The sequence below is a fragment of the Anas platyrhynchos genome, chromosome 1 (genome assembly GCF_047663525.1).
Source record: "Anas platyrhynchos isolate ZD024472 breed Pekin duck chromosome 1, IASCAAS_PekinDuck_T2T, whole genome shotgun sequence".
Classification (NCBI taxonomy): domain Eukaryota; kingdom Metazoa; phylum Chordata; class Aves; order Anseriformes; family Anatidae; genus Anas; species Anas platyrhynchos.
Window position 1 is genome coordinate 122,818,260 of NC_092587.1, and position 22,110 is coordinate 122,840,369.

At 39.7% G+C, this 22,110-nt stretch overlaps 1 protein-coding gene across 1 annotated transcript in view; it reads right to left on the bottom strand.

Annotated features, from left to right (window-relative positions):
* Positions 1-1,462: 1,462 nt before the first annotated feature.
* Positions 1,463-22,110, bottom strand: part of MED14 (mediator complex subunit 14) — a 37,448-nt gene continuing 16,800 nt past the window's right edge. The window contains exons 11-31 of the mRNA XM_027449005.3: positions 21,111-21,236; positions 20,408-20,486; positions 18,657-18,816; positions 18,088-18,282; positions 17,369-17,503; positions 16,830-16,906; positions 15,226-15,386; positions 14,804-14,950; positions 14,624-14,715; positions 13,381-13,533; positions 12,876-13,145; positions 11,892-12,047; positions 11,252-11,363; positions 10,475-10,606; positions 9,088-9,270; positions 8,179-8,414; positions 7,332-7,511; positions 7,013-7,120; positions 6,441-6,566; positions 5,677-5,866; positions 1,463-2,051 (exon numbers count right to left, since the gene is read on the bottom strand). Of these exons, the coding sequence (XP_027304806.1) occupies positions 1,978-2,051; positions 5,677-5,866; positions 6,441-6,566; positions 7,013-7,120; positions 7,332-7,511; positions 8,179-8,414; positions 9,088-9,270; positions 10,475-10,606; positions 11,252-11,363; positions 11,892-12,047; positions 12,876-13,145; positions 13,381-13,533; positions 14,624-14,715; positions 14,804-14,950; positions 15,226-15,386; positions 16,830-16,906; positions 17,369-17,503; positions 18,088-18,282; positions 18,657-18,816; positions 20,408-20,486; positions 21,111-21,236 (3,092 nt within the window). The 3' untranslated portion in view covers positions 1,463-1,977. The remainder of the gene's footprint in view (positions 2,052-5,676; positions 5,867-6,440; positions 6,567-7,012; positions 7,121-7,331; positions 7,512-8,178; positions 8,415-9,087; positions 9,271-10,474; positions 10,607-11,251; positions 11,364-11,891; positions 12,048-12,875; positions 13,146-13,380; positions 13,534-14,623; positions 14,716-14,803; positions 14,951-15,225; positions 15,387-16,829; positions 16,907-17,368; positions 17,504-18,087; positions 18,283-18,656; positions 18,817-20,407; positions 20,487-21,110; positions 21,237-22,110) is intronic.

The window sequence follows — 22,110 nt, forward strand, 5'->3', positions numbered from 1 at the left end:
GCTACCTGGAATAACTTTCGACTAATAGATGAAACACATGCTTAGAGACAAACTAAAGCTCTTGACAGAAAAACAGCTTCTGGTTTTATGAAGCTTTGTTTTGGCTCAAATACTCGTTATCAGAACTTGTTTCCTGCAGTCTTTGAAAACTCAGTTAAAACATTTGCAATTTCAGAGGCAAACCGCAGGACGCTCACACATACAAGGACAACAAGCGATTTAAAACTTAATTCAAACAAATCTCACCTTGATTCAGCTCCTTATCTGTGCGTTTGGTTGGCTACCAGAAAACCGGACCAAACACATGGAGAATGAAAATTAAAACTACACTTGTAAACAGCCAAGGTTACTTCTCAGAAAGGAACAGAGTTGTTGCTGGCCTGTGGGAAATGCTTCCTTTTTCTAGTAGTCTTTTTCTTTCAGAAATTATTTAGGATAAAGGCTTCAGTGTGGTGCATGGTAACTGAAGTGGTGTATATACAGATATATACACACACGAAAATTCAATAATCTTACCACAGTCTCAGGTTGGGACTGTCACCTCATACCCACCTGTCACTAGTTTACGTGTATTGCTTTCTCTCCACCCTGTGGGGACTTCCCCACATTTATTTTCAAGTGCTTAAGTTCAGTGGGGCCTTCGTCCTCCAGTACACTCAGCTGCCCATGAGCACAAACAACATCAGATATTTCTCTGCATAGCAGAAAGCTTCCTTTTGGCCTGGGAATGCTCAGACCTCAAACCCAGCCCAAATCTCCAGCAAAATATCCAGTCTTTTTCAGACATTGTTCTATCACCTCTCAGTCTGATGTCACTGGTTTAGCTGAGAAAGACCAAACTACAAAATCTTTCCCAATTGATTAGCAGAAGCAACATTTAAAGATTGCCAGGGTTTTCACCCCAGTGGATAAGCTTTGTGTTTCAGAAACAAACTGTAATCACCTGTTAGACACAACCAAGCTAGCACAGTACTTACTGATAGAGTACCAACACTCAAAACCACAGGTTCAAGGCTGCAGTCTAAATCAGAAACCAATGTAATGATTGTAAATAATGTAAGGGCCTTGACAGACTCATTCAAGAATAAAGAAAGAAGCCTTGTGATGGTTGTTGGGGCAATAGGAGCCTCAAATCCAGCAAGGTAGGCTAGAATACATTCACAAAAGGATTATTAAAATTAGTTTGAAACATCCTTCTGCTTAGTATTTGAGTATACTAATCCACGAAGACAAATGATCAGATGACAGACTAATTCTAAAGGACAGAAATTTTCTCTGATTACAACAGCAGCCTTCTGTCACCACTCACAAAGTTACCCACAAACAATTCGAAGGGTAAACGTGAGATTGTTTCTAAGGTTCACATATAGAGATAGCCATGTAGGTGAGTACAAGAGACCTGGCCAGTAACTTCAGCAGAAAAGGAATAACATTTAAGATTATACAACATCCAGTTTAAGAATATTTTTTTTTAATCCAGTTTATTAAATATTGCTTTTTGGGGACATGTTTACAACAAGCCCAAATAAATTGTTTAAGGATTCAAAGCAGTCATATTAAAATACAGCTTCAATATAAAGTTTGTCACAGTTTTACAGTATTCAAAAATGACAGACCTGCCTTAAAAAAAGACTATTACACCAAAACATAAGAAAAACAAAAAAACAAACAAGTTTGGCATTTTCATACTCTGTATAGTATAAAACAGAATATTAAATCTATTACCAGCAAGCTGATACTTCAATCTATTACCTAGTCTGAAGTGTCTCCCATTAAAACACACTATACAACAGCACTATACAAAAGTCGTGGTGATACTTATTTGATGAAAGTGCATCCCTGAAAGTTTGCCAGTTTATTAGTTAGCTCTTAAAAAAGTAAAATTAGAACGTCCTCTTTTAATTGAAGGCTTAATTTCAGAGAGATTTTTTTTTTTTTTGCTGTTTTGTCTCATTTTCAGCCTTCTTTTAAAAGTGTCTATGGACGCCCACCAGGGGGCAGCGTAAGATTAACCATCAAATCCCGAACGGCTGCAAATATTGTGCATTCACCTGGAACAGGGAAAAAAGACATGTTAGCATCACACGCAACAGCAGAGCAACAGGCAGGGCTTAATTCTAACAAGCAGGCGAGGCAGCGCGCTACTCGCGCCCCCTCCACGCTGGGACGTGCCCTCTGCCTGCTGGCACACTTCGCAGTGTGGCACTACTGCTGTCGTAGCCCCATACAGGGAGGAGGTCCCAATCATTTACAGGTTTAGCTAACACAGTGATGATACAAGAGGTTCACAATAACTGGTGGTTGCAACTTGCAGATTCCAGTGACCTCCAGGGAAGTCTGGATTTGAAACGAGTCCAGCTGAAGAAAGTTCAGCTTCCTCCTGTTGGTCATGAAATTGCAAGAAGCCACTGACAGCAGCTCTGAGCTTTTAATAGCTTTGAGTGTCACAAGTCTACGATAGAATTTATCACATATATGGCACTGCAAACTCTATTTGTATGTATGTTATAAATCAAGAGTGCTACATTTTATCAAGAAAAAAACAAACAAACAACCCCTTTTTCAAATTCCATTTGCATTGATTAAGAACAGAAACTAAACATTTCAGAAGACCCAAGTATGACGCAACTGGAAAATGTTCTTTTGCCCTAAGCCTACTTTAATTCCAAGACCGGGCAAAAATAAAAATTTTTTAGATTAATTGTATTATTTTATTTTCCCACCCAACTGAATTGCTCTGGTTCTAGCCTTGGCTTCTAAACTGCAAAACAAAACGCAGAGCAAATAAACTTTGCTTAAAACTGTTGAAAACAGAAAAAATACAGCCATAGCTGTCACAAGTTTCAAATACTGGCATTTTTTTTTTTTTTTTTAAGACACACACATTCTGAAATAGCTTTAAAAATGGAAACCAACAGAATCAAGAGGGTTTACATAGACCAGCAAGAGGTCAAGCATTATTAGACAGAAGTAACTTTCATCTGCTATTCCCAATAACAGCATACAATTAATAGCCCCTATTATACCCTGCCACCACGGGCTGAATTATTCCTGCATATTTCAAGAAGCATCAAGCAGAAGAGACTGCATTTTGTTGCTGAAGAAGCAGCTGTGTGAGCAAAGAGATGTGAGCAGAGCACGTGGGGTTGTATTAATCCTAACTGCCAAACTAGTGACTCCCAGGACTATTTGGGGCAAGTCATTATCATATCAAAGCTACAAATCAGGGCTAATATCACTGAAAACCAGACATTAGGCAATGCTTAGTGGTGAAGCGTTTTAAGAAATATCACACAAGTCCCTTGAGCTCCTCTCTACAGGTCACCTCCTGCGTCAGTAGGGACTTTCCTTACCAGACATCAGTCCACTACATAATGCAGGTTGTAGGCTTAGAGCTCAGGGTTAACCCTGTTATTCCAGGACATCGATTCCATCTCAGTTCACATAAAACTATTTCCCCAAAATTAAAGGTTTTTCTCCCCCATGGAGTCATTGGTAAAGTGATCTCGGAAAGGCAGCGTACTTGCACCGAGCCAGCGTTTTACTGTTAAACACAGCATCACATGCTTGTCCACAGATCTGAAAATAAAACTCTTCCAAAAGAACTCACTTTTCAGTTACTACCATTTTATTAAGAGGAAAATTACGCTGAATACAAAATACTTCCTCACAAAGAGAGAAAGGTAAAAAAGATACAGCCAAAATGAGGCAACACTGATTACGGGTTACAATGAAAGTGCCAATAATACCATACGTGCATGGTGGGAAGCCCTGCTCCTTTCTGACTGAAAGAGTTAAAAATTCACTTAACCATGCAGATTGCAATTAATGCAGCAGAAGAGCTAACACAGGTAGGAAAATCCTGAGCACAGCACAAAAGCATCATAAGAGAGAGGGTATGTGTTTTGGGTCTCCCATGTACTGCTGTTGTTAAAGAAGCCTCCCAGCTATCTGCTATAATCTGCTGGCTCTCCCATCACTGTCAATGCCAGAGAAAAGAAGGCATCTTTTCTCTTTTGTCAGATAAAATAATGCAAATTTTGGCAATAAGAACACAGGGAATTGCACGTTCAGTGTCCTCAGGAAAGATCCTACGTTGGGTGGGAGAAATCAACAGAGACTCATCTTTTCTTTCAGAAATTAGAGGAAAGCCTACTCGAAACATCCTCTGCTCAGCTGGGATTCTTCTTTGCCTGGGGGTAAGGTCCTTCTTGAGGCCAGAAATATAAAAGCTCTTTTCATATACATTTTTTTCCCTGTCTGTTCTCTGCTCCCTGTACTGCAGTCCTGCATTACTTCCAGACTCGTGTGACAAACAAAAGTTGTCTATCCTAATCTACCTAATGATCACCAGAAGACATCTCACCTAGGATACTCAAGAGCAGCTTTGCCAATTGCTCCCTATGCTGTAGCATTTTGTGGAGGGTTTACCTTAAAACACAATTTAGTGCAATAATACACAGCACAACAAGCAGCTACCCTTCCCCATTAGGGGGACTCAGTGGGGAAGCACCTTCCGAAAGAAACACTCGAAGTTTAGTCAAAGTGTTTTGAAATAAAAGTGCTATTCAACCAACAGTTCTATCCTACACAGAACTCTTACAGGGAATTCAAAGCTATTCTCTCTTATTTACCTACACTATTACTACGTGTTAAACAGAAAACCTTAATTTAAATCTCATCACAGTTCTCCAAAAATGTATACATATCCATACCAATGTAAGATAAACATTACCCATGTTCTAGCAATCGAAATAAACCGTCAGGCATTGTTAAAATTACCACATAACGAGAAGAATAATTATACAGTAGGAGAATTCAACCTCTGGATTCACAATTTCAAGCTATTCACTGGGTTACTGGAAAAACGCTTCCATCTTCAGTGTGCAACTACAGCAGAACTGAAAGATTTTGGTCTTTTAAACCACGTGGGTATTAGGTCCCCAAAGCACTGCTTACAGACAACATAATGCCCAAAGAACCTGCTACTGCCGTTCAGTGTTGTCAGATATTGAAAAAAAACTAAAAAGCATGACAAACAAGAGGGAAAGCAAAGTACGATGCTGCTCACAGCGCACTACCTACAGGCCAATGAACATTCAGAACAATCTATTTAGCTCAAACACTTCACAGCACGTTTGGTGGAGGGGACTGTATGCTCCTCTGCTAGTGTACACACTGACAAAAGGAGAACACAATCACACCAGTTACTTTTAAATCATTCACAGCACATGGACAAGTTTTGATAACTATTTTAACATCCCTTTATATTCTACCGTTAAGCTTAATAACTTTATAGTTAACCATGAAAACTGACACTTGACCATAGCATATTCATTGTGTGATTCATTCTGGGCCCATTTGTAAAAACCTTAGCTCCTACTGTGCAGCAAGAGTCGGGCCAACAGGAGGTGCATCCTATTACTTGGGAGTAATACTCTGACAGTGCTATTCAGCCTGAATCACCAGTGTAACCTTCTGGCATAAAACTCTGCTGCACTGCCAGTGCTTGCTATTAAGTTACGTATTGCCTGTCATATCAGGAGCTTGTGATTGCTAAAGAAGCGTAATAGGAACCCAAGAAGAATTCAGACTTAAGAGAGATTTAGTTTTACACTGGAGATTTGTCACAGATGTCTGGGTGGAGAGAATATATCTACTGGACATGTACAGTACCTGGTCGTGGTGAATTCAGTTCAGCAAACCTCTTTAGAATATTGCTAACCATCATTGGAGCAGCAACAGAAGAGTTCTGTTGCCTGGGAATGTCAGCCTGTTGAGTTGTACCCGAAGCCATATCATAAATAATTGGGACAATAATACTAACAGCTTCCTGGGGGACTGTCGTTTTCTGTGTTAGCTGGAGCTGTGGGGGGGAAAAAAAACAAACAAAAAACAAACAAGAATTGTGTTAAATTGAACAATGCACTTCAGCACAACTTCCCATATGCTTAAGCACTCTAGACCTACAGATAGTGTGCAGTTCCACCCATTCAGTTTTCACACATCAATCCTGTAACAGAGAAGTTACTGCTAAGGAGTGAACTATTTCATTCTCAAGACCCCCCCACACTGAGTGCTGCCTTGGAGCTGACACCTACACGTTTGCTCTACCCATCTCCTTCATGCTGTCCTTTCTCAGCACAGCTCATGTACATCACTCCACCAAGGCAGTAAGAGCCTCAAAGAACAAAACAGCCAAAAGTTGAGCATACAAAGATACCTGCAACTCAGGGGGAACTGAGCTTTAGGATATATTGTCAGCATCTCTTTGAAAGCACAAAACGTGAAGAGATGCACGCAGATCTAGGCTTCCAGACATTAGAGCAGTCTTAGCTACTACGATTGCCAGAGACATCATGTGTATGTTTTGCCCCTCACCAGCGATGACTTCAAAGACATGCAGCCCACAAAATTTTAAAACAGGTAGCTCTACTTACAAAAAACAACATTTTGGATTTCAGCACAACTGCAGGTGTTCCTGGAGGCGCAATTGGCGGTGCACTAGGAGGAATTGTTAAACAGAACTGCACGTTCCATTTCAGCTGACTTGCCTGATCAGGGAACTGTTCAGAGAGAGCATCACAGAGAAAGAACAGCAAAAGTCTCACGTCAGTGTCATTCATGTCTGCAAACTAGGGAAGAGTTAGAAAGCAAAATGTTCCTCTACAGATGTTGCCAGGTTTAGCACAAGTCAGAGCAACTGAAAGAACTGAGCATATGGCAAACAAGAATACAGTGAGAAAGACTCCAGCCAGGCTACACATGTGCCTATAGCTCAGTCACATGCCTGAAGTTTTTTCAAAATCATCAGTTTAAAGGGAGAATTTGGGGAATTTCCAGGAGAGCTAATAGTAAAATGAGAACTTCTTCATTAACATGTAGTGACATATATACAAAGTAATTAATGTGTTTGGAGATAAAGATGTGGCACTTTTTTTTTCCTTTCCTTTTTTTTTTTTTTTTTAATGCAGTAACTGAAGTTGAGTGAACTATGTAGAAGTTAACTTACCAGCTCAAGTTTCATGATGTGAACGCAGTCCCTGAGGATATGCGTTGGAGCCCCTAGTAATTTTGTGAAGGCTATTAGGGTGTTTGCTTTAAAAGGTGGTCCTGCAACCTAAAGAAAGACACCAATTAGTACTGCCTATTTAGATAACAGCTGCACCATTTAATACGGTAAACAGCATGCACACAACTGTTAATTTTTTTTTTTTTTTTTTCCCAGCCCTTAATGACATATCCCAGTGAAACTCAGCAGAACTACTCAAAACACCACCAGATTGAAAGCAACACACAGAAATATAAATGTTACTGATTGGAGTACGTACTCTTGTTTCAAAGAACTTCTCCAAAACTTGTAACTCCTCCGATTTCCACTGTCCTGTATTTTCAGGTGTTACTTTTAGTTGCAAGGTCTGGTTGGTTTTGGGATTGAGAGCAACCCTGCACTTCAGTGCCTCTGTCTTAAACATAATTACACCTGGTTCGTTGGAGTTTATTAACTGTAGCTGTACAAAAAGAAGAATTACGTTCAGTGAGTCGTTCATGAAATTACCTGAGAACACACATATTCACTCTGAAGATTCTAGTGGTCAATCTGTGGTGCATCCAAAAAGAAATGTGACATTTCTGTGACCTGTACATATACAGGTAAAAATGCCTTGAGAATGAACCTTAGATTTGGCTTCTTTCCCTACTACCAAATGAACGCCAATGAAGCAAAGAAGCACGCATTGTCTGTCTCACCCTAAAGCATCATTCATGACTAGATCAGTTATTGTCAATTGGTAACTAATTTCTCGGGCATTCTTGCCAGGCAGAGGCATCCACAGTAACCCTGTGGCTGTTCTAGTTCACTCACAATTGACCTGCTAAACTCACAGAAGCCAGGGCATCAGAAAATTTGGTCATGGTCCTGTTATTGTATCAGTTATTTCCCCTGACCAAATCGGTTTTCCACTTCTTGCATGGAAAAGAAGAACTACATGTTTTCTCTGTATTTAAATGCTTGAGATGGCAAGTTTCAGAAGTATAGCGTACTAAGTTCAATAGCAAATACTTGTTATATTTGAAGCAGTTTGTGTCTGATTTGAAAGACACAGAGTACAGAAGTACTAAAAAGAACAGTTACGAAGTCAGACTTGCAAATCAATATTAAAACAACCTAAACCATACCGTTTCCTGTTGTATGATCCTCTGAAGATGTCTCCTCATAATAACCGATCCAAGGAATCGCTCAAGAGGGGAACAAAGATAGCTGCCAGCTAGTCCTGGCACGAGCCCAGGAGTAGGAGAGGGCAACAGCAGAATATTCAAGGCACTGTGGGTGAGGATTGTAGGTATGGATGCAGCCCAAGAGCGCTGAGGTAGTTTACGAGGTGGAGGCATGCTCGTTGGCATTGCTTGGGAACCTATTGGTAAGGAAGAAGTACTTGTAGTAAGGAGGGATTTAAGGTGAAACCTAAGACATGTATTCACTCTGTTAGCTTTAACTATACAAGCAGCAGGCACCCTGGCCAAAACTTAATCTTTCTTATTTAAGAAGCTGGCTGACTAATGATAGGCAGAGCAAAGTCAAAGAACTGGAGCTTTGACCCTCCACCAATGCAGTCTCAGTTAAATTTAATCCTACTCCCTTCTCCCCTTTTTTCAACATGCCACCAGATACCAGCTTTGTACAACAAACTGAATGAAACCTAAAGATGGCTAGATAAGTCTTGCAAGAGCAGCATTACAGCTCTATAACGTAAAAAGTTACTATCTGCATAGGTAAATATGGTTATCATAGTTTTCATTCCAAAGATTTTTCTCTCAGTAATGGAGCTTTCACAGTTTAAGACTAATCTTTGCAGCTCAAGAAGAAGCATCAGTCCTGTTGAAGTTTATGCTGTATGATTCAACTCATCTTCCAATTTGTTATAAAAGACTTGAACTAGGCTGAAATAAAGGCTTCAACTCCTTAGGTATTTTACTACACAAAGACTGTAAGGACTGTTAGGCTGAGACAAACCTATCAAAAACGATCAAATTAGAAATATTAAACTTGAGTGTTTTGCAGTTTTTAACAGCAGTAACGTAACCTACTTGTTCCAGCTCGTGGGGAATGAGAGGCATCTGGGACAGGTGAATGAAGGGAAGGGTTGGCTGGTGACATTCCAGGCATCCGTGCTGCTGGTGATGGACCAGAGACCTGGGGAGATCCTGGCCAGTTCCCTGCACGCTGACTGGGTGACATCATGGTGTATGGTGAGCTTGGGTCTATGGTACCTACAGATGTTACAAGACCAGCATCTTTAAAAAAGATTCAAGGTTTTCTAACCTAGAAGTCTAAAAAAAATCACAGAAACATAGAAGGGTTTCGGTTGGAAGGGACCTTAAAGATCATTTAATTCCAACCCCCCTGCCATGGCCAGGGAACACCTCCTGCTACACCAGGTTGCTCAAAGCCCCATCCAACCTGGCCTTGAACCCTTCTAAAATGCTTATCAAGATCTACTGAGTGTGAAAATGTCTTAGATTCTTTTACATATTACAACTGTATTGATAAAATGTAATGGGGAGAAAAATAAATAAATCAAGATACAAATTCAAAAAGGGTTTCTGGTTTTATGTTTCAGAAGGTAAAATAAAACTGAACATTAAGGCAAATCAGCATGTTTTAACTGAATCAGCATGTTATAACTGAAACAGAACTAAAAAGCTCTTGCATCTAGACTAAGACTTCTACTGTTCCTTCGTAGTTAAAAGCCTCAGAGACTGTTCTTAATCTATGGTGTGTCTTGTAGTAATCTTTGCAACACCACTTTTGGTTTGGTACTCCATTATAACGACTGATTAGATCAAGCTTCTTAAACAATCAACTATATAGCTCTCTCAGGTTATCTCAGTAATTATAATGGTGTGCTAAAATTACTACCTGAACTTTCATTGATTGTGATCCGTGGAATGGTTTCCAATGCACTGTGATTACAACAAACATTTGTTTTGGCAGCTTTCAAAAAACTGAATACATGAAAAGACTGAGAGATGTTGCTTCCATGTATGTATGTCAAATCAGCAAGACTTTGATAATGTTTTCAAGTTGCAAGGATTTGAATTTCTAATCTGTTCCAGTTTTATTTTGAGTAATCTTAGTGAAAATAAAGCAACTACTCTAACAAGAGAGCGCTCATTAGAAGCTGCAGCCATGGTTCAGCTACAAGTCCACATGGAATTTCCCCACATTAGTAACCAGGAAACAGCGACTGATAGACAATTTTTAAAATGTTAGTGAAGATGTCAACACGCCACGCAGTTACTTTTGACTACTGTTAACAGTTACACCCACATGTATAAAAGCAGCTGCTTAAGACAAATACAAAACTCTATTTTTTTTCCCCAAATTATTTTAAGTATGCCCAGGAACACTTAATTTCAAGCAGCAAACATGCTCCCCCGTCTCTATATCTGGACATGCCAGTAAGGAACTCACCGTGGGGGCTGGCAAAGTTAGCTGTTTGTCCCATTGTGATTCCAAGGGAGGAAGGGGAAGGTGTTGGACCAAAGGATGCTGGTGATGGTGCTCTTAAAGCTCCACTAGGTGAGCTCGCAGCATGCAAGTTTCCTAATCAAAGATAAAACATCACAACACACACATTTCCCATTTTTCTGTTACAATTTTTTCTAGCAACTGCTACAGCTCTCTGCTTTTTAGGGAGACAGCAAACAAGATTCACTAGGATTTGTGCTTGCACTTGAAGGCTGTATTTTGCACATGCATGAGGATTGTATTTTCCAAACTGATTCACCACACAAAAGAAGCTTTCCAAGATATTTGGCTTGAAGAATGGCATTTCCCCTTTGCCCAGCCCTTCCCCAAGCTTAAACACTTTCAGCTGTTGTACTATAACAGCTGGGAACAGAAAGCTAAGCTTCAGTGGTAAAAAGTTTTTATGAAGAAACGGGTATTTAAAACAAACAGGTTTTGACTGAGCAAGCTGTAGGCCTTAAGAATTAAATGGTCCCAAAAGATTTACGCAGCTGAAGATGACACCTTTGCCAAGGGCCTTTTTTTTTTTTTTTTTTAAGCTCCAAAATGTACTTTCAAAGCTTGCCTGGCAGGACTTCACTATTTTTCCACATCACAAGGTGCATTACCTTGGCTAACCTGGAGCTGAAACACAGCTTAAGTGACAGAAAGCCACGCACACACAAAAAGCAGCATGTGTGTTGCCAGTACACGATGAGCACACACTCTCAGCCATCTTACCTGGTGACTGTGTGTGCATCATAGATGGAGAAGGTGTCACTGTGTTGTGATAGGAGGTGGGTGGAGAAGTAAGAGGATACGCTCCTGATGCTCCTGCCTGTTTTGCAAATGGCTGAAAGTGTCAACACAAGACAACAAAAGCCTTTGATCATTTTGAACTAAAAAAGTAAGTATCTGCAAGAGAATACTAAATGAGAGTTTGGTCCCCACCTATGATTTATTTGCCTCACTACGCCACCTTGCTCATAGTTCACTATTTTTTCCAGGGTCTTTCTGTAGTTCTTCCGAGACATAATGCACCTGAACCTCACTCTTTAATATCTGCCACATTATAGAGAGATGCCTCCCGACTCTCCACTCTGTCCCCTCCCCATATCTTTTATCTTAAACAGTCGATTTCCCTCCCTCTGTCCTTTGCTTCTAAAGTAGCAAGTCTCACATGGCCCTCCACAGCTGCTGTTCACCTGCCGTGGGCTTTTTACACTGGAACAAGAAATGACAAAATAATGTTTTGCCCTAAGGGCAATTCCTCCGCACAACACTTTTGTAGTGTCCCTTTCCATTTTTTAATCAACTTTTGAAAGTTAAGTTCTTAAAAACCCACAGTTGTGGAAGATAAACACTTTTGTCTGCAGGCTACCTGTTGTTGTGGTTGCTGTGGTGGTTGCTGGGGTTGAAGCTGTGATATCAAAGAATCCATCATGTCACCCCCGATAGGAGAAGGTGGGTTATCGTCTTCATTTACAGATCGTCTTCGTGCATCCTGATTGCTGTCAACAAACATGTTGAGGAACGTCTGTGGATAAATCAGTCTTGTTATCAAACAGTTTCTCCATTTACATTTTATTATATAAAATGACCACAGTATTTCCTAAGGTTGTTAGCAGTAGTAGAACTAACTACTAGTGGGTATTTAATACACACAGTATGAATAGTTTACAAAATATAGCAATTTCATAGAGTTTCTCAGAGGATATTTAAACTTAATTCCCTCCCCCCTTTTTTTTTCTGTTCGAAAATAAAGGGGCCTTTCATCAGCACCAAACAAGAAACCTTGCTCATGAATATGAAACATCTCTAATTACCTGAGATACCAACATTCTTCTTTTTTGTTACAAACAAGGAAAAGTCTACAACTGGAAATGTCTCTTCCCATTCCTGTACTTGGGCAGTTCTATAGCAGTTCCAAAAAGTCATCAGTAGCCAAAACCTACTGGGCTCTTGTAACACACCTACAATTGGTTACGAATGCCCAGGCCACCTCCTCCTCCATAGCATTCTCTTATACCCAAAGCAATTTAGTGTTCAGTTGTGATTGAAGAAAAATCAGCAAACTAATCAGAAATCTTCACCAAGTTTTAATAAAAAATCCTCCCTAAAAAAGCCTCAACATTATTTTTATCACCTGATTAAGAAAAAAAACCTGATATTTGAAGTTAGCTTTCTTAAAGGAAATGTTTTAATTCAAGCTAATTAACAAATTTACATACAAATCAGAAAATTCCTCCTGCATTCAAAATTTTGGAAGGACTACAGCTCTCTACAAAAGCTCTTCACATCAGCTCCACGCTTCAAGTTAGAAGCTCACTTTTACACACATGCCAGAAAACACAGAAATAGTCACCTTTAATCCGGGTGCAGGGTAAAACCCTTCAACTATTTTACTGTTGTCAAAAAGACTGTATGCTCCGTCACGTATCGCTACCACGCCACGACTCCGGCAGTAGATGTCAATGCAGTACATATTCCTAAAAGCCAGCCTGATATGCGTGGGTGACTGTGGCAGAATTGAGAAACACTGATAGGCAGTGTTGGTGCGTTGAGTCAGACCCAGCATGGGCACAGTTGGAAGTTTGTTGATGGCATTTAACGGAGCCTGAGTGTCAAACAGAACCTGAAACAGAACAGATACGGAGATGAGGTAGCTTACCTTTAAGTACAAGTCTGCAAAAATCTGGGTGGGAGACAATGATAAGGGCAAGAAAGATAGAATGTTCCCCAAGCCACCTTCTGCCAATGAAATTCATAAGCAATCATAATACACACGTAATTTTGAGGACAACAGTTTCATCAGAACCCAGCTCTTATTTACCCCGCGCTTTCCTTGAGAGAAACATTTAAAATATTACCTGTAGCAACAGCACCACATTTGGTGTTTTATTGAACATCTCCTGGAGCTGGTGCAGAATTGTGTTGTGACAGTTGCTGCAACCTGAGTTTGGGCCAACAGTTCCCAGTGAAATGTGGAACTTCTGGAGTATGGAGTTCCACTGAATGCTGATCTACAACATCAAGAACATGAAATGATCTTGGAAGCTAGAATTAAGAGGTTATAAACAAGAAAGCTGATTTGCTGTCATTTTCCCCATTTTTCATGAAACCTCAACAGATTCCTAACTCAACTTCCTCAAGTTGTTGAGGTTCTGAAAAGAATGCTGTTAGCTTTGACACAGCTAATGCATTTAGTTAGTTTGCATTTAGTTAGTTGTTGTCAACCATAAAACTGGACCATTACTCTGCCAAGTCAATCAAAACGAACTATCTCAACAAAGGTGAGATTAAGGAAAATAAACTCGAGAGATTCACACCACAGATACTGATTAAGAGTTGCTGGAGGTAGGCTGATTTTCTCAGCCATCAACATCATCATCACACACACAAGCTGATACGTAAGGAAGTGACATGCAACATCCACACTGCTACTCAGTGAGATTAACTGTCACAATCAAATGGATATAGAAGTACTCTTAAAAGTACTCTTAAAAATTCAGCTTAAAACACGAACAAAAAACCCTTTTAGGATGCAAATTTCAAGTGCATCAACTACTTTGCATCAGTTGCATACAAAAATACATTCTTTGTCTGTAATAAACATTACAGACACCAGTTACACCTCTACTCTGCATTTAATGCAAGGGTATGAGCAAGTACATAGTTGTCAAAGTAATTAATATGCTGTAAATTCAAATACTACAGAATAAGCTAGACTTCTGAACAAGAGAACAGTACTGCTACAAAATACTTAAGGACTGCATAATTTGAAAGCACATTACTACATTTAAAACTAGGTCCTTTCTAATAAGGCAGCATTAAGCATATAACCTATGTTCAGATCAAAAGATTGACATATCCCAGTATAACAGGGAGCAGTGGCAACGCATTTGTTAGAAAAAAAAAGTTACTAAGCCATCTTTCAGCAGCCAGGAGCACATTAACTGTCCTTCACACTACGTGAAGTACATTATACAAGTTCTCAAAAATCTCCACAATAATGTAACGCAAGGAAATATTTTGCAGCGCAATTCTGAGAACTCTACACCTACCCATTCTGTTTTCAAATATACATTTTCAGTGCACTTAGGAAATACTTACTGAGCTCCCCTTGGTAGTTCCATAACAAAGGATAAGTTTTCGGTAATTGTAGATACGAACTTCTGAGAAAACGTTTAAGTGGTTAGGTATGTCTTTGAAGAGAGGAGAGAAAAGAGAGTGAGAAAAATTGTAGTAATCTGGCAAACACAATTTTCAAATAAAAGGAGATTGTTTCTGTACCTGGTAAGGATCGTGCAAACTCCAGGACACATTCATAGAGCCGAGCGATACTGTTCCAGTCATTGAGGAACATCTCAACAACTTTGCGACCTCCAACTGGTTCAGATAACTGGTTTTCATACGTCAGGTAAACATGACGGGTTGGTCCTGCAATGTTAGGAGAACAGCAAATACTGATTAAACTAGTAGTTCCTAACCCATAGTTTACAGACTACGACCGAACCATGATAAGCAACCAGGAAGCATACTTAAATAATAAAAAGTTCATCAACTCAGCAACCAAAAAAAGTCTGATTCAGGTGCACTGTGGCTCATGAGAATTCTTAAGAGCAGACGGTTATCCGTATTGCCACAACAGCAGAACTATACTGGAGCAGACAAAGTAAAACACAAAGGAACAAAATTTACCTGACCTCTCTTACCTTGCTCCCTGGATGAAGTGCTATTAAGCGGACAATTTGCAAACACCAGCTCAGCCACCCACGTGCGATTATTTCTACCTTGTAACCGGAAAGTGCAATCAAGAAGAGATCGGTCCAGAGCCTTCTGCGTTTCCTCATTCACACCTTTACAGGGAGGAATTCTATTCGTGAAGAAAAGAGGTTCTCAGTTGTACACAGTATAGCCCCCAAACTGCAAAATACTACTTTTTTACAATTTCTGGAAGATTTTCAAGTCTGGACGTGAAAGAAAGAACAAACCAATGGCAAGACAGACAGCTGGACTGCACAGACGGATCTGTTATTCCTCTTCAAGGACTCTAATAACTGCGTTATAAAAGCACTCTGAGTTGAATACGTATAAAAACTGGTCTTAACATCTGTGAATTACAGACTACTAAGGGATCTGATGAATTGTCCTGATCTCCAGATGGAAGTATAAAGCTTTTATCCAGAGGCACCAGGCCCTACCTTTTTAAGACTGATGCCTTTATACCACTACATATTGCAGCAGCATAAAAGATTATGCTTTAGGAGGTCTATTTTTTTCTTCTTCATTCTTTGGGATTAACACAGAGACCAATAGTGTTTAACAAATTCAACAACTTACACGATGCAAAGGAATATAAAGTTTGCAGGTGATGCAGTTTGCCAAACTGAAGGAAGCACTCAGTATGCTGGTGGACAGGGCTGCCATTTAGAGGGGCCTCGGCTGGCTCAAGGATGAGGTAACAGAAACCTCATGAAGTTCAAAAAAAACACAAATTCAGTCCTACACTTGGGAGTAGATAACTTCATGCAACAGCTCAGGGTGGGGACTGAGTGGCTGGGTAGCAGTTCTGCAGAAATAGAGCATGGGGGCCCAAGAGAGATGCTGAACAGGAGTCAGCAGATGCCCTTGTAGCAGTGGCAGACCACTGCATCCTGGGCTGTATTAGCATCAGCTTAGCCAGACAAATCAAGTGACCGCTCCCCTCTGGTCAGCATTTGAGATCTGTCCCACAAAACCCTTGGAGACTGGAAAATTCGGCTGATCAGCCCTGCTTTGAGCAGAATGTTGGACCAGATGACCTAAACAGGTCCCTTTCCATGCTAAATTACTGTAGGATTCTCAGATGTTTCCTCCACAACTTCTTAACCTTGAGTTTGTCTTTTTTAGGATTCCTTGCATTTTCCTCTGCAGTATTAGATACTGGTCATTGTTAAATAACACACAGAGTAAGTAGGCCTCTGATCTACCTAAAATTGCAATTATATGTTCCTCAGTCACCACACCATACTGCATCTTCCTTAGCACTGCCTGAACATAAGGACTGAGCACCAGAGGCTGTTTTCAGAGCTCCTCAGTTTAGGCTAATGACAGAAACAAATCATAGTTGGCTCTGAATCTACTCTTGCCTTCCTCTTTCTACTGCACTGCTTCACACAGGAGTGCAAGGCACACAATAATTGTGTGAAATGAAATGGAACAAACTCTCCCTCTACCCCACCCCCCAACATTTTAGTGTTACTCTCCAAACAATCCTTTTTATTTCCTCAAGCATATGTAATGTAATGAAAACAGACACATGAGCATATCCTCTTACTTTAATAAACGTATGGCATGGCTGAAGCCATCTCCTTCTACTTGTACTCCTTGGTGAGGAATGTCCATATTAGATAACTACAAATGAAAAAGAAAAACGTTATCCCATGCAAAAACAAGTCAAGCAAAGTAAGTACTTTTTTCGAGCTTCTTTTTCTGTCTCTTTTTTTTTTTTTTTTTTCTCTCCTTTCTCTAGGGGTGACAGATGTTTCACACCCTCAAGCACTGGAAGGCCAAAAAATGGGCTGTGCAAATCTGGTATAAAGTAGTCTCTCACGCCCTCCCACAGGGATCTCTTTCATCCTCTCATTTTCCCTTTTCCCTAAACTTCTCAAGTCTTCTGTAGTTACTGCTTGGTATTACAGAACCAGCTACAGCAGGAATAGAGCAACCCTGTGTAGAACATCAGCCACCCAGGCTCAGCTAGCAAGAGAACTAGGAAGTGAACATATCCACAAGTTCTCCAGACAGTCACATCTAGACAAGAGAATCAGGAGCAGTGGCGGGAAAGAAGCATACAAAATATTTCTGAATACGTACCTCCATACGAAGCCCTATAAACGGCATATTTGTATCACACATGGCTACTATATGAGCTAGGACTTTATTGAAGGCACACATTTCTCCCGACCGTTTTGGTTTCTTAGGTTCTATGGAACATGTATCACCAGATAACTGGAATTAAAATAAAGACAAATGTACTTGCACGTTTGGAGTAAACATTTTTAAAAGATGTCAGAGCACAATCTCACTCATTCATGTTCTAAATGAACCATGCCCTGAGCACAAACTCCTAAAAGGATTCGTTCCACTTCAGAGCTACAGAAATTGAAGTAATTTAATAATCACCTCCTTCCTCAAAATGGTATTTACCCATCACCAAGCCAGCTCAACCTGACCTGAAGTAGCTCTTATCAGCTCCCGCAAGTCTTTCAGAGACTACGTGGTCTATATGGCACTAAGCATATCATACAGATACCAGCACTTTGCTTATACGAGCTACTCTAGCTACCTCTGCCCAGCATTCTGCCTTGGCTCTTCAGGCCAGCTGAGAAGGCCTGGCACCAATTAAAAGACAATAACCATTGCAAAATAGTTTCCCAACACCTCCCCAGGGAAGCTAGCCCAGAGAACCAAGCCTCAATGTAAGTTGTCAGCTACACAAACTTTGAAATAATACTAAAACTGGTACTAATGTTCAGAACATGTCTTTGGTTTCCACACTCTAGTACTAGCCCGAAGGCTTCTGAAGCACATACCTTGCGCTTGACACCACTTTTCATTTGTTTCCCACTTTTTGTGTCTAGTACCAACTCTTCAATGTTTGGTTTGAACTGTTGTAATAAAAGTGCAGTAGCAGGACTGTCATCTCCTTCAGCATAGCTCACAGAGAGAAAATGGTACTTGTACTCTAGTTCTGTGGGGTTGCCAGAAACGTCAAACATCTCTACAACCTATATTTAAACAAAACAACAAATCAACAAGACCCTCAATTAAGAATATGTCTACATCAGTTCCTATCCTTCCCCCTTTCAAAGAAAATATACTCTTTTTTTAAGATATTTATACTCGTGGCTCAGAAAGGGATCCAAGAAGAGAAGGCAGACTAAACCTTCAGAAAGTAAGAAAACAATACTACAGCCACAGAGTAATAAATATTTATGTCCCTCCTCTCCACGAACCTAACTGCTTAACAAATCCACTGACAAAGTAGGTAGAAAAATGTTAGAGGCAAAAGGATTACAGCTATGACTTTGTTCCTAATGTTAGAGTTACCCGTATGAACTGCCTGAGAACAAAAGATAAGAAGCATTTTTCAGTTACTTACAATGTAGTACTGTGGAAGGCGAGTGAGTTTGATAAACAATTTGTGTTTGGAAAGGTTTCCCACTGGATGGCTAGCGTAATTAGCTAGCTGAAGAGTTTCACTGCTTACTGTAGGCAGATGCTTTATAGACTGTTTGCAACGCTGCTGTCCAAGCCAGAACCTTACAATGAAATAAAGGCATTAGTACCCCAAGACTGTTTTAAATTATTCTAGTACATTGCTGTTCAAAGCATTAGTGTCAAATGAAGACCCAGTCAGATTGCAAGACAACACCTAACATTGCCAAACAAGCTAAACACAGAAAATCACACAGAAAATTTCCTGAGGTTATATTTTCTTATTACTCTCATTATATATGGTCTTCAGCTTGGGTAACAGATAGCTGCTAATTTATGAAGAAAAGCTCTGACATTATTTGCTCAAGGAATATATAATCATTTTTATACAGAACACGATATAAAATTACAATCTAAAAAAGAAGGGATAAGTTGTAAACCATGCAGATTACAGTCATTTTATGATTTAGCATTTTCAATTATTTTTGGTATAGAAAAGTAGGTCTTTGCTCCTGTACAATGGTACACAATACAGTCAGGAAGTCACCTAGGATGGATTAATGTCACTCTAGATTATATTATAAACAAACTCATTCACCTGAGTAAGTTTGAAAGCGAAGAGCCACAGCAAGACACCAAATTTATTCTGATGTTTGGATTTAAACTTTTTTCTGCCCTGATGGATTTTGACCAGTGGCAAGACTAGAAATCGTAGCTAGGCTCTAAGGGCCTCAGAAATGCGTGGCTTAATTTCTCAGTGAAAATTCCACTGAGCACAGCAGTAAAAGGTGTGGGTGTTCAACATCCCTCCATCAGGAGAAGCCATGTTTATTCTCATAGATACATATGAGGTATCTGTCCTAAAAGACATTTCACAGGACTGCCTAGCTTCCTCAAAAACAGCAGCACTACCCAAGCCATTATCCGGAGTACATTATCTATAACAAAGGGAGGTTGATTAGTTTCTCCAGGGTGCCAGTGCTTCATGCGTCATCATGCTTCTTTTAGAAGCAAAATTCCTCAAACAGAGGGTTCACTCTGCAATTAGCTCAGAGTCCTGGGAATTTCCAAAAAGACTGAGCAGGTGGAACTCAATTTTCATGCAGATGCAAACCGTATTTGTATTAGTTGCTACAGCCTCTTACAGGGGAGCCAAATGTACCTTGTGCCTAAATCTCAGGGCTTTATAAAGGGCAGAGGTTTAAACCAGCAAGGGCTGAGGTGTTAGAAGATAGACAAGATACTCTTTAAATCATTCCAGGCCAATTCCTGGTTTTCCCTCTGTATTGTGAAAAGGGAGATTGTTCTTGCTGAGAAACAAGCAGAACTCAGCTGTAGAAACAGAGTGGAGTAGAGGAGATGGAAAATGAGCATGGAAACAAAATGAGAACCCTAGGAAGCAAGTGATCTGCTACTGACAAAGTGAGAAGACCTCACACAACATGTGCACACAGCAACACCTGAGGCTACAAGCAACAAGGCAAACTAAAGGAGGACTATGGAATAATCTTCCAGCAAAACCAGAACTTCCTCCATCCATTTAGAGGAGACAGCAAATACTCAAATTTGCTTAGAACAGAGAGGAAGGATATTCCCTACTGTGGCAAAGCACAAAGCCAAGCAAGTATGCTCATCCAAAATATAAACATGGTGATTCATTCTGTGCAAACTAAATTAATTATACAAGTCACTTACTTGAGCTGCTGGAGCCAAGGAATGATACGTTTCATATCATCATTAACAGACTTCTCTATGTCATCCAGCGTCAGTTGATCTGTAAGAATATTAGGTGAGTAAATGATCTTAACAGCTGTTCTTAAAACAGCAAACTTTTGACCTGTTAATGAAAATGTCTCATCTAATTTAACAACCACAATTAAGACACAGAACAAACGACCCATAATGCCTGTAGAACCAAAGTAGTACATTTTTATGCAATTAAGTTAAAAGAATTAACTTTTCTCTCTCTCTCTTTTTTTTTTTTTTAAGGTAATCTGAAACCTCAAGTTCGACTTGAACCAATATCTCAAAACATTTAAAGTCACATAATGCAATTCTCAGTTAGGCCCATATGAAATGACTGCATCAATTACCAGTACTGCCCAGGGATCACGAGCCATAAAGAACAAGAATTGCAAATGATGCCTAACAATGCTTAAGTCTGTCCTGCTCTTAAAAGATGCTTAACTGAACTGTAGACCTTGAACGCAAAGATCCACTTTTCCATTCCTCATAAACTCAAAGACCTATCTGATTAGTCAACATGCAGTTTTTATTTGCTTAACTCTTATTTACTTACAGAGCTTCACAGATTTGACAGAGCTGTTCACACAAAATAACCTCATAATACAAGGTTGTTGCAAGATATCAAATACAGCCTGTTTTTTCACCTACTTACCAGCACCATAGAGCATCAGTTGAAACATTCCAGAATGAAGATCGACAAAAACATGCAGACACTCTGATCGACCACATGGTTCCAAAATTGGAATTACAAGAGTTGGAAGAGCTGTCTCAATGAATGCTAAACAACAAAAAAAACAGGATGTTAATAATTTGACACAAGCCCATCATATTAAAACTCAGCCCATTATAACACTCAAACCTGTTTATTTTTAATAGGAACAATCTACTTCCAGCAGTCCTGAATTCAGTATGAGTATTTGCACATTATTACACTCAATATAAAGAGGGAATTGAATACAAGAATTTCTCTATGAAAAAAGTGCTAATAATAAACCAGCCAGAAGAAACAGACTAAATTTGACAAAGATTATAAATCCTTGAATAACTTCTAACTCACTGCTTCAAGATTACAGGTTCAATTTGAATCCCAAATGTTTTGAAAGCAATTAAAGCAAGGTCTTCACCCAAAACCAATTCAAGAAAGTGGAAGATTTGCTTTCGATTCCAAACAAGTTTCACAATAGACAATGTTTAATCATTCTAGCCAAAATCATAGAATCATAGATTATCCCGAGTTGGAAGGGCCCCATAAGGATCATCAAGTCCAACTTCTGGCACCGCACAGGTCTATCCAAAAGTTTAGACCATGTGACTAAGTGCACAGTCCAATCACTCCTTAAATTCAGACAGGCTTGGTGCAGTGACTACGTCCCTGGGGAGCCTGTTCCACTGTGCAACCACCCTCTCGGTGAAGAACCTCTTCCTGATGTCAAGCCTAAACTTCCCCTGCCTCAACTTAACCCCGTTCCTGTGGGTCCTATCACTGGTGTTTACAGAGAATAGGTCACCAAATATAATACTCTATCAACTTTACCTATTATACTACATTAAAGGTAGATATTGTTGAGTATTTTAGTTATCAATGCATAATCATTTAATGCTAGGTCCTATTTTTGAGCACACTGCCTTTTATTTTTGTTCATGTATTTTGT